This window comes from Anser anser, assembly GCF_964211835.1.
Source record: "Anser anser genome assembly, chromosome: 26".
NCBI lineage: Eukaryota > Metazoa > Chordata > Aves > Anseriformes > Anatidae > Anser > Anser anser.
In genome coordinates this window covers 3873509-3886219 of record NC_139747.1, presented here as the reverse complement: position 1 = coordinate 3886219, position 12711 = coordinate 3873509, and the positions used below count along the sequence as shown (strand labels likewise).

The 12711-nt window shown below is 44.3% G+C and overlaps 1 protein-coding gene across 2 annotated transcripts in view; it reads left to right on the top strand.

The window, feature by feature from the left end:
- The window catches only part of LOC310886875 (uncharacterized protein), a 198591-nt gene extending 187979 nt beyond the window's left edge, over positions 1 to 10612 (top strand). For both annotated transcript variants that reach the window (XM_083812050.1, XM_083812051.1), the window contains 2 exons: positions 4472 to 4590; positions 7258 to 10612. In XM_083812050.1, the coding sequence (XP_083668176.1) occupies positions 4472 to 4590; positions 7258 to 7341 (203 nt within the window). In that variant the 3' untranslated portion in view covers positions 7342 to 10612. The remainder of the gene's footprint in view (positions 1 to 4471; positions 4591 to 7257) is intronic.
- Positions 10613 to 12711: the final 2099 nt, after the last annotated feature.

Genomic DNA, 12711 nt, shown 5'->3' with positions numbered 1-12711 from the left:
TCTGTTATGGTGTGAGTTACGATTGGTCATTTCTGCCCATGCAAATGAATCAAAGGATTTTTGTCCTATTTAACAGAGGGTAGAGAAGATAGATGCTGGAGTCTGATGTCTGAAATGAAATTTAATTAAGCTTTCTGCTTCTTTATGGCAGCCCGGAGTTTGTTTAGCCTATCCTAGTATCTGAAAAATCATTATTAGACCAATAATTTCTGATGAACATGTTCTAGGAAATAGTGTCAATTATAACTGTGTAGGACTTTGTTATTTCAGTCTATTACCTGTAAATGAGTTATTCAGGAACAAGAAGTTCAATTGATAAAAGGCAAAAAATCAATAGGTAAGATTGTTGAGATTAATTCTGAGTTTGTAATGGATTTTTCCTCATCGAGGTTTCCAAAAGCTTTTGTAGACTATTTGTCATAGATCTAAATTTAAGTTTCCTGGACCTAAATGTGTGACTAAACTCAAGTGAAACTTTTGTAAATCCTTATTTTTGCATTAAGTTTGTTAATAATTTCAAAATTGCAGCCATTGGGGATAAATGATGAGAGCTATAAAAACACTCAGGACCTTCTTTAGCAGAAATTGCAGTGAGTTTTCTGGATGCAATACATTAATAACGAAGGGATCATTTAGTTTCATGTTTATGTTACAGTGCGTGTCAAGGATGGGGAAGTTATTGTGCATGGTGCTGTACCTGCTCAAGGAGAGTCATTCAGAGAGATTCTCGTCTAAATAGGGAAGAGAAAGGGAATATTAATCCCAGTTTCTGACTGGGAATGAGGAGCCTAAGTACTTAGCCAAAGGGATGCTGTGGCAGACAGAAACTTGAACCTTCCTTGTATTGGGTAATTTTGATATGACATGGAGAGGACTAGAAAATAAAAAATTTCGATATGATAATCCTGTATAAGTGATGGGTGGAATGGTGAAAGTGATGGGACATAACTCCTTTGTGCTGAGACTCGAGACCCTGGCTCATTGAGGTGTTGGAGCAATTACCTAGCTGTATGTAAATGTGCAGAATTTATTTTCAAATCCATTTTCTAGTAACATGTGTGAAGTAAGATGGGCTGAGAAGCCTTTTTAGGCTTAGCCTTGGCTGGAAGCTTGCCCCTCTGCTCTTACACCCTTGGAACTCTGAAACCAGCACGTGTTTTGCCATCCTTCCTCCCATTGCCCTCTCTCCCTGTTGTCTTGGCTGAGTACTCCGTAAATTCTGATCGCCTGAAGACTGGAGAAGTGTCGAGCATCCTTGAAGAGTCCTTGTCCACTCCTTTCATGTGACCAGAACAGGTCCCCCAGGGTGTTTGGAAGAAGTGCTGCTGAGTCTGTTCTTCTTCTACCGGCGTTTGACACTGGCGACACCCAAGTTTCTCATTTCCTTTTACCTTTTTGTGCTGAACCAGCGTTTCCTGGCTCTCCATCCAGCCACCTTTCACTGTCACTGGACGGAAGCTGAGAGCCATCATCTGCATCTCCGAGCCCATCAATTAGTTTCTGTTTTAATCAAGGAATCGTATCTTTCTCTTTGGGCCCATCAATCATCCCTGGCTCTTTGTGAAGCTGCAGCCATCCATCCTTCACCTGCCTCATTACTCAGGGGATGCTTGTGCTGTGATGGTGGGCAGGAGGTTGCTGTGCCAGCACTCCCTGCGGCGCAGAGAGATTGCAGCCTGCTCCTCTACAGCGGGCAGGACCTCAATATTTCTTCCTTTCTTCCTCCCTTGCTTCAGGGGGCTCGGGCCACTTGGGATGAGCTTTTTTCTTGCATAACTGTAGCTCATTCCTGCTCGGGCAGGGCTCCCCACGAACTAGGAGTCGTACGGTGTCATTTGGCATCAAATAGGCTTTGCAGCAGCTCAGCCTCTGCAGCAGTAACACACCCAGGAGAAGCCCACTGAGCAGGCAGTCGTCATCAGTCAGATCTCTACTGGTGTGCCGGTAATTAATTAAGCATGTAGTAGACCTAATGGAATGCAAAACAATGCCCAGAGTTAATGCTGTGATTTCTGACACTTGTTAGTGTCCTGTTGCCAGTGGGTGGACGATGAAGTAACAGCAGTGTTTTGGAAGAGTGACATGCGTGTAAATCCCCTGCTACAAGTAAGGACAACACGACGAGATGCTGCTACATTTCTTGTTCTCCTTATCATGGCCTGCAGTGGGAGCTATGAAGAAAACACCTCTCACTGCAGACGGAGAGATATGCCCACACCTGGGGAGAGACGTCCACGTGTTAGCCTCTCATTTTGGGCAGGGGTCACGCCACATTTCTCTGCCGCACCCCATGGTTGACTGCAGCGGTGGCAGCAAAAGCAACGCCGTGCCCTGCAGTCACGGCTCTGCGCTGCTCGAGGAGAGGAGGGGTTAACCCCCAGGCCCTCCACATCGCGTCCAGGCGTGCGAAGAAGCAAATAAGACAAGTGTAGTGAGGCATATTTCTCATTAAACATAGCAACTGGAAACACAGCTACTGGAAAAGGGAGCTCATTTATCATATCTCAGGGATGACACTGGGTTTTATTACCTCCGGGGCTGTAGGTAAACTCCTTGCTGTCTTTCTGGGTAGCACAAGGAATCAGAGCATCGCAGTTGCTAGCGTTTCAGCCAAACTCCTGTTTTCGTGTTTCCTGGCTGCTCTTGTTAATTGTGGGATATGATTCTGGGCAGTGATGTCCAAGCCCGTCAGGACGAAGCTTGCTGTGTGCCCTGCAGAGCCTCTGGTCCCAGGCACAAAGACCTCCATTGCCAACGTGGATTTAGCTTCTGCATCTTGAAACTTTGCTCCCTGGGACCGTGGCTTTCTTACCTTCTCTCGTATTAAGCCCATGCCTTCAGAAAGTGATTTTTCAGGGCTAATGCCAGACCTTCAGCTGCCATGCGCAAGGCAATGACAACAGCTGCTTTATCATGTCTTTGTTTCTTTTCCAGATAGCAGCAGTTGCAAATTTAGGCCCTTTCAGTAAAGTCCCTGACGGTAATTGTCCCATTAAACTTGTGGGTGAATTTTAAATTGAGAAGTAAGAGTTCGATGATGAAATGTTGCACTAACCTCTCGTTTATACCATTGTTGGGGTTTGCAGGCATTAATGTGATCGATTCACACGCCTGTGTGGATGTGCAGCCCGTGAAAACGTGTGGAAACTGGCTGAACAGAATAAACTGCTGCTAAAACCCTATTGTCTTGTTCCTGTTGCTGCTGCTGTTCGCAGCCGGGGCAGTTTACAGCACTGTGAATGCTTCAGGTATGGGAACGCTCAAGATGACAATTCTTGGGAGAGTAGCTCGTGTCTGATGCTCTGCCATCCATTTTGCAAGCCTCGTGCTGCTATTTAAGACAGGTTGGGTCGTTCGTGGCCTTGGCCCTGGTGGAGCAGGGTTCGAGTGGCTGGAGAAAAGGAGCTGGTATTTCTCCAGGGCTCAGTTCACCTGGCTTTTTTTCATCCTAGTGAGGGTGGAGTACAAAGGCAGAACAGATCTTCATGCATCAGCTGCAGCCCACTCAGAAGTGGAAAATTGTGGATGATGATGATAAATCTTATGAAGACAAATGTCAAACACTCGTGAGCTTTCTAGTTAAAACATTTCTACTCCTAAGTGTCATGTGGAAGGGAATCACTCTTTGCATGTGATATAAAAACTCATAGATATGAGAAAGCTACACCAACCAGGCAGAAAAATCTATTTTTGCATTCACTGTGATTAAGCGCAAGTCAGTTCTGCTGATAAATGCCTGCCCAAAGGAGTTATGCAAGCCAGGTGACAATAGCTGTGGGAGATGAATTTTAAACCACTGGGACATGGTGTATGGGTAGTGGGTGGACTCTGCAGCCGAGTTTTCATTAAGCCAGAGTTTTATTGCAGGGACGCGACTCGTACATGTATGGGATAGGAGAAGGGATGACATGATGGAACGAATAACAGAGTAATTAAATTATCTGCATTGTTGTTTACCATTATTACAGCCGGTCACGAGGAGGACGTACCTGAATAGGTACAGTAAAGGTCATATTTCTAATTTTAATGCCTTGCATTTGCTCTCTAAACCGAGGTCAAAGGTAGCTGTTAATCTCTGTAAACAGCTTTGGTGTATAAACTGGTTTAATCTTCCTTTTTGTAAGGAAATGTGTATTCTAGGTTAAGTATAAAAATAAACAATTCTTTGCTCTTTATTATCACATCTCTGCAGTAAATGCCTAAGTTATAGGTAGCAGTTACAAAAAGCCAGATTTCTTTCTTGACTGGCTCAGACTATATTCAGTGTTGAGACTTGAACAGAGCTTATATAATTTAAAAATATTATGTGAATAAAATGTCAAAGTGGCTTTCTCTCTAAGCTATCAGTTTGCTAGCCTCGGTTGGAGAGAGGGTAAATGATTTTTACAGATTATGTGCCTTTATACTGTAACAAAAGATGTAGGGTAGTGTCTGAAGAAGAATTTTTTGTCATCTTTTTCTGTCCTTGAAGGTTCTGCTGAATCCATCAGAAATAAAGAATTAGGTGTTAGAGGCGAGGGGCAACCTGGATGTATAAAGGAAGCCGAACTGCTGTTCTCAAAATCCCTTATCCTCCACATTGCCTGCGAGGTATGTTGTGTGGTGTGGGGTTTTTTTCCACTTTGTGCCATTGTGCAGAAGCCAAAATCATTTTCAGCCCTTCTAGTCCAGCAGCTGGCTATAGAAAAAAAGCCCCTTTTATTTATTTTTCAGCCGTTGTTCGACTTGAAAGCTTCCTTCTCCCCAGCCCCCCTCGAGTGGCTACGGGACGCGCAGGAGACACTTCTTGTTCTAGGAACAGCCTTCTGGATTGAAACTGAAGCGTATTACCAAAGGCAAATTGTGTGCTAGTGTTTAAATAAATGTAGGCAGGAAAAGCATTTTCCCCTTGAGGAAACAGTGAGAACACATGATGCTTCCTCTCATTTTTATTCTAATACTCTGCCGCTCGGTAAAAAATATATTGTCTTTTCCTTGCTACGGTTGCTTTGCTCAGCTTTGCCACATCTGACCTGGCTCCGCGGCCTCTTCTCAGCACTATTTCTGTGTCTTCTTCCATGCAACTCTGCCTGCCAGGGACTTCAGCATTGCCCACCGTATTTCCCCGTCCATTTTGCTGAGCCCACAACCTTAACAAAACCCAGGAACCTCTCTGGACTGGGACTCGGGCATGGCCGTGCACGATGGCCAACACCATCCCTAGATAGTTCGGGTATCCTGCGGTGGTGCCTGCTGCGATTTCCAGCACCTTCTTGCACACAGAGGGAAATATGTTGTCAGCCAGTTCCCTCTTAATTTGCATTCTTCCAATCTAATCAAACCTTTGTAAACACCAGCTCTCTGAAAATAATAATCAACAGCAAGAGACGCATTGGCAGGCTAAGGGAAGGTGAATTAAGATGCTTTTCTTTCCCCTATGCTAATCTTTTCCTAATTATGTTTTATTAATATTATGATGCAGACGCTCCCGTTCTTGTTTTCACTCACCGTGTCCGTAGTTAAAATCAAATTGCAAATGAATGAGCTATATATTCAACTTAATCACTTAAGCCTGTGACTTTCACCGTTTTCATAAGCAACCCCTACAGTCATCCCAGAATTGGGTGCATTTCTTTTTTTTTTTTTTTCTATTTTTGAAGTATTCTTACATGATTATTCTATGGGTGACATTGACATTTTGTTATGATAAATTGACTGAGTCATTATCATCAGGAGGCTGTTGGGTTTTCTTATATTTGTAATAAGGCACTTTTCATTCCAGAACCAGGAGGGGGGGAGAGCAACCCTTTTTTTGTTTTAAACAGCCTAATATTGCAGCTTTTATGTCAGAATTGCCATAGAATAATGTTATATTCTTCCCTTTTGATTCTTGAGGGATGCTTTGAAAGGCCTAATCAAAAAGAAATTGGAGCCTTGTACTTGGTTGCTCTCTGCAGATGAGCAAGCCTTTGAAGTTGAACCGTTGGTAACCCAGGTTGTTCCAGACGTACGGAGTCTGTGGTGCATAGTGCAGGATGGTACCTTTATGGAAAAATATGGCAGAACCCAGATGGCATGCAGTTTATTTGCTTCAGTGAGGACAGTTTTGGAAAAAGAGAAATTCCTCTGACAAACGAGTAGGAGTAGTTACCCCCGTTTGGAGGGCAAAACAGTCAAGTGAGTGTAAGGAGCTCAGGTGTGAGTGGGACGGAGGTTTCCAAGACGAAACACAGACCCTGCAAATCCAGAACCTTTCCCACGTGCGAATCAAGTGTGATGCTGTGTTATTTGGTGCAGAAGGTATCGACTTGGTTTCGGGTGGGCTGGGGTACGAGGAAGGCGGTAACAGTACGTTTGGTGGTGTTCATGTGTTATTGTTCAGGTGCAGCAGCGTAGTGAAAAAAATTGTAAAAGAAATGTAAATGTATGTCATGCTGAATTTAGAAGCTTTTGCTCAAGATCTGTTTTGATAGAAGTGCCAAATTCTATCAGCTTAGTTTATTTCAGGTGGCTCTTGCAAATCCTCCCGCTGGCTTGTCCATCTGTTGATGGTGATGGTTTTTATTTTCTGTTCCTTTATGGAGAAATGAGGATACCCTTCACCACCATGGATAATTTTGAAAATATTGCTGATGTTCTTTAGCTTACCAAAGAAACGTCAGCCCAAGAGTTTGTTTCTTTCCCGGAAGAAAGAAAATAATGCCTTGAGAAGAGAAAATATTTCTTGGTTGACAGAAACTATTTAAATACATAATTATCACTGGGAGGGAGTCATTAAGATGATACATTTTTTACTCTGAATTATTAGTTGCATCAGGACCATTTATAGATCTAGCTTGCAGACAGATATGCAAATAAGATGTGGTGGCATACACTCGAGCTAAAGCACCCTCGCTGCAGTTGTGTGATGGCTAAAGGGCTACATTCCGACGCTGCAGGTCCTAAAAACTGGAGTAAATTCATTATTATCAAGGGGGTTGTCCTGGATTTTCCCTGGCATTACCGAGACAGGTCTGTGGACCTCTGTTTATTAGGGGGTGAAATTCAGTCTCAGGTGGAGCATCGGTTCAAGTTCTGTGCATGCCTAAACGCCACTCAGGGCTTGAGAAGAAATGCAAGGTCTTTTGAAAAGCATAGTTTCAAGGGCTTAAGTGGAACTCGAGTGGCACAGGGGCCTCCTGCGAAGGACTCTGTTTCCACCCCGGTGGTAAGGAGGAGAGCGTATTTATCGCAGAGTGCTCCTCAGTGCTTTTTCTTGCTCTCTCTTCCACTCCACAGATCTGGCATTTGCTGAAGAGCCAAGGAGAGGAGCAAGCTGCTAAGAATGGAGCAACTCTTAAAGGGGTATTTATTCGTGGCTAAGGAGCAGATATTCACATAACCGCAGGAAGACACGGACTGATGTTAAGAAAATGCTGCAGCTGTGTTAAACTTAGGCATGTGGACCCTGCGTCTCATCTAGCACTAATCAACATAGTCACCCAGTTACATGAATTGACCCTGGAGTATTTTTGTGCAAATAAAAAACTTTACCCATCCTTTCTTGCTGTGAATTTTTATCTGCTTTTTTTTTTTTTTCTTTAGATCCAGCTTTTATCTAACAGCAGAGGTCTGTCTTCTATCTGCACTAAGCTGTGGCCACAAAAAGACAGAGAATAGTCAGTAGCAAAATGAGAGGCAGGGACTCAAAGAGAGATTTAATGGAATTGTACTCCAGAAGGTGCCCCAGAGAAGGTGCATATTGCAATAAATGGCCCACATTCTTGATTGAATTGCCTCCACTGATGGAAAGAAGTGTGCCTGTCTTGCCAGAAAACTTCATTTTTCTCCTGCTACGCACAATATATTTGCTTTCAAAGATGCAAATACTTTCAGGAGGAGCAATTGAATATGCAGCCTCTCATACCGACGTCGGGACGTTGTGAGGCTGAACAGTGATCTATAGCCTAACGTGTTGGAACCGGGAACCTGTTCCTGTTACCCATTAATCCTGAGGTGCTGAGGGGAGATGCCCCATGTAGTGTGACAAAGTGCATCAGGCATACAAAGTTAAAGAGCAGTAATTAGAGTAGTTCCCAGCTTTCCAGCTAGTGCCTCGGCACTTCCCTGCACACATCAGCTCTCCACGCATGTTTTCCCCGTGGTCCCATAACTGATAGACCAAACGACCCGGTCGTTCAGATCGGATACATCTCCGGTGGTGGTGTCTCCAAATAAGCTGCACACGCAGTTCCAGTTGGTTTCATTAACAATTAAGTGTGCGTAGCAACAAATCTGATTCTGAAAAAATGGAAGGGCCTGCAATGTGTGTTTTTTAACCAAACACTAACGGGCACGTTTCGTCATTGTGGTCACTCATCTTAATTACAGTTAATCTTAGCTGTGGAATTCTTCCTTGGTTTATGGACAGTGAGTCACACCTAGGCAAGAAATGACTGCCGGCTGTAAAACAGCTGATGGATGTTCAGGGCTCGCGTAAGATGATTTGGTCTTAGTCCAGTTCCCAGCAGACTTGTATCCACATTATAAAAATAGGACATTATTAAATGGCCATTGGATTGATGGAGTCGGAACAAAGACTCAGCAGGCTGTTACTGCCAAGCTGGGACGCGGGACGCTCCGGTGCGTAGGGGCCAGCCTCAGGAGGCTTTGGGCACCCCTTTATGACTTTAATGGGGTCACCGGCTGGTTTCCCCACCTGTAAAATGCAGGAGATGGAAATGGAGCTCAGGAGAGCTGCAGAGATGGTAATCTAAAGGTTGTGATGTGCGCTGAGCGCAGAGGAAGCTGTGAAAATAAGTAGTTCCTTATCTCTCGTTACCGTGACAGTTGGTGCTTTTGATCACTAAATGGGCACGCGTCCACGTCTCTGGCCAGATTGTAATTTTAGCGCACGCTGTCGCATCCTGCTGTAGAGATCTGAAGGGACAGCTTCCCTGAGAGACATCAGGAGCATTCTTACTTTCTGGCTGTGCTTGAGAGCCCTCGAGCTGGGCTGAAAAAGGTGGATGTTGCTGTTCGCTCTCCTAAATCCGAAATTTTGTGATTCGTCAAATACGGATGAGCACTAAAAAATTAGGCAGCTCCAGCGGTGGGGAGGAAACTACTGGGGAGCCTTCACCGAAACCTTAATTGCGTGTTGCTCAGCATTGTCAGTTTGACACGCTGACATTTGGAAATATTGAGCACCTCTTTTTACGGTCGTCTTCCCCTATTGTAGCACGAACACCTACTCTGTAAATGAAAGAAGAAACTCTATTACCGAGCAGCCAAAGGGGGCTTGCATCTTCTTCTGAAGGCACGTGTTGGTGTCTGCACGCACGCTGCAGGAACATGGGGGCACTGCCTTATTTCTGTCCCTTCTGTTTCAGATACCGCCGCACGGTTCAGGGGTTGAAAGCCTGGTTGCTCACTATTACAGCCGAACAAGTTCTCCTTCATCTTTAGCAAAGCCTCAGAGGGAAAGCAGAGATAAAAATAAAAAACCTGGTGAGAATAAAGGTCACCACGAGAGACAGGGATTCAGGATGAAAAGCCTCAAGAGAAAACAATTGGTAACAGCTCTCCAGGTGTCGGAGAGGAGGGGAGGGAGGTTTGTGCCCACAGCCTCTGCTAATAAGCTGCCTAAAACGAAAAGCGGTGTTGTTGGTTAGGAGTGCTTGTTTTTGTTTTTTTTTTTTTGCTTTCAGATCAAAAGAGCACCAGCAGCAGCAGAGGGGGCTGCTGTTTACCCAGGAGTGTGACAGCCGTGGCGAATACACGCTGGAAGCATCTGGTGGGAAAGGAATAAGGTGCAGGGAAGGGATAGAGAAGTGTGAGTGTTATTGATTTAATTTGATTTCAATCTTATTGATTTTTCATTGTATTGGGAAGCACCAGATGGTTTTGCTTTTCCTTTCTGTCTGATTTAGATGATAATAAAAAGGCTTTGAAGGATGGGAGAAGTAAGAATTACCAGCCTAGATCACAGCATCGGTCTTGTCTTTCAGGTCCTGGCCCTGTCAGCTACTGAAGAGGGAGGTTGGTGTGGGAAAAGCTCAACAAGTATGGGATAAAGCTTCATCCCTTTTTCTTCATGGCTAGAGAGCACTTCAGGACCTAAATCACAAGGTTTTTGATTGCAGGGAGCTGAAGTATAGTTGTGGTACCCCAGGGTATTTTCCCCACATATCCTAGAAGTGAAAGAGTGTTTGGTTTTAGGGATGCAGGATGGACTTGAGTGGGCAAATGGAGGATCTTCGCTTTTTGGTGTGCACCGAATGAAAATGTACCGGATGAAAATGTACCAAATGAAAAACTTGAAATGTGAATTTGTTAATCCGGAGCTGGAAACCTGAACGTAAAACCTCAGAGCAGAGCCCAGCTTTGCGTGGCGGTATGTACTGCTGTAACTGAGCCCGAAACATCCCTGCCTCCTTCATCACACCTGGACCACGTGAAGCTCGGTCTGGCCCTGCTTGGGAGCCCTTAGTGCCCTCGGGCGGGTCCGTCCCAGCACCAAGCACCATTCCCAAGGGAAGAGTTCCCCCTCCTTGGTCCCATGTCTGGTTCATGCAGGGCAGCATCAGGCCCTGGCTCTCCCCCTGTATCCCAGGGCAGTAGCTGCCAGCCCCTGCTTTGTTGTCTCTTTACTCTTTTCTCCTCTCTTACATTCATGTATATTTATGTGAAGCTCCAAAATAGCCAAGAGCACTTTAATCAGAGGACTATCTGCAGCCTAATCAGAGATAATACTAATCAGGAAGTTCAGAGCATGCTTTAACGCTTGCTGCAGAAGGGGGAAGTTTACTCCCAACTCCAAAATGGAGCTGGATGATGGATCTTTTGCATTTTCCCCACTTACTGGACGAGAAAACAAAGATTTACTGTTTACATCTGGTGTTTTAAAGCGTCGTGGCAGGAACAATCAATGTTGGATATGTCATAGGAGCCAGTGCTGTCATGAGAAAATTATGCATACAGTGCAATGCTCATTTAGATCCAGTGTCTCTTGTGTTTCCAACCATAGGGATCTCACTTTTCGAGCCAATGTCTCAAAATCCCATCTTTTTTTTGGTCACGTGGCCTGATTTGAATACATATTTTAGCTTGCAGGAGGGTGGTTTGAATGCAGAAAATCTGGCATGCTCCTTTCTGTAAGTATTTTTAAATCATTGACTTTGCAATCTTGATAACCAGGATTTTCCTACAGAGATTGTACTCAAAAGGGAAGGAAAAAAAAAAAAGCCCTCTGAACACTTGGACACAAATAAATTGAAAACTTTTTAAGGTTTAGCAAACTTAAAATCAGAGCTCATGAGGGTTTTAGACCTGCCAGGCAATATTGTAACATCTGTTTAACACGATGCCCTTTCTTGAGTTGAGAGATTTTTTTATTCCCGCTCAGACAGAGTTTTGCAGAAAATCCTTTTACATGATTCACATGAAAGTCTTTGCTTCCTGAAGTCTTCTCAGATATAAATGACAAAAGCTCACATTATCTGCCCCATTTTTTCAATTGCAACTTTATGGGATAAGGAACCACAATGCTACTGGATTAAATCTTTAATGCAGATTTTCCACTAAGGTTTTATTTTTAAAGCGTTCCTCTTTAGAAATATGTGGATTTAAAAATAAATAAATCATCCCTTACTTTTAGGTCACAATCCCGCTTCAGCTGAAGTCAAACAAAGCAGCATTAAGCAATAAATTCTGTCTCTTTCGTGTGCCTGCCTGGGTGCTGGATGTCTGTCTTCCATTTCCCTTGGATAAGAAAGGCCCATGGGCCTGATCTGCTGCAGTGACAGTCGCCCAGCGGAGCTCCAGTGGTGCACAGCCACAGAAATGACAAGCTGCTGGTCCCTGGAGGTAGGACATGAGCAGTAGCTGAGGTAGCGAGCTCGGTCCTTGCTCTACAAACGTTGGCACACGGAGTTGATGCCGAGAGGTTCAGCTGGCTCCCGTCCAGTACGCAGCTCCAGTTTGGGGTCAGCACAAACGCAGTGCTGTTTAGGGTCCTGGCACTAATACCATCGAGCTCAAGCGTCAGATATCGCTTTGCCTAGTGGAGACAGGCCCCAAAAGAAGTATTTCCCCATATTCTCCAGGGATCAGGACCGAAGGCTTCTTGGACCAGAAGCTACGGCCAGCTTCCCATCGCGCAGGTGCTCTGCAGGAGCTTTCTTTGCAGCTTCAGCTAGTGACAAACACAACCTATGGCAAAACAGCTCTAGGTATGGACCGAGCTGAACGAAGCTACGTACACTTTTGTGTTGGGCTAAAACCTCCCACGAGATGGTTCCGTCCCAGATAACGGTCCTGTCCTCTCCCTTGCTGCAATGGGGACGCAGTTTATGAACAAATTCAAAGTAGCAGCAGTCATGGTAGATTGAAAGCCCTCGCAGTCCTGATGAGCTGATAGTTTATATCCCTACCACAAAGGGATTTTTTGTTGTTGTCGTTGTTTTAATCACTAGCACAAAATAATTACATTCCTTTTTTTTTTTTCTCCTCCTGCGAAGCAACAAAGTGACAAAGAGGCAAAATAAAAAATTGTATGATCTTCTTCACAGAGCAAGCAAAATTGGGTTTGCAAAATAAAATAAAGGAATCAATCACTTTCCATACACAAAGACTATTTTTAAGTAATTCTCGAAGCAGGAGATGTTTTGGGATCAGAGAAGTGGCTGTAATCAAAATGCTGGAAGAAAATGGGATTCGTTCAGAAAACTAAGTGCCTCATTAAAAATCAAT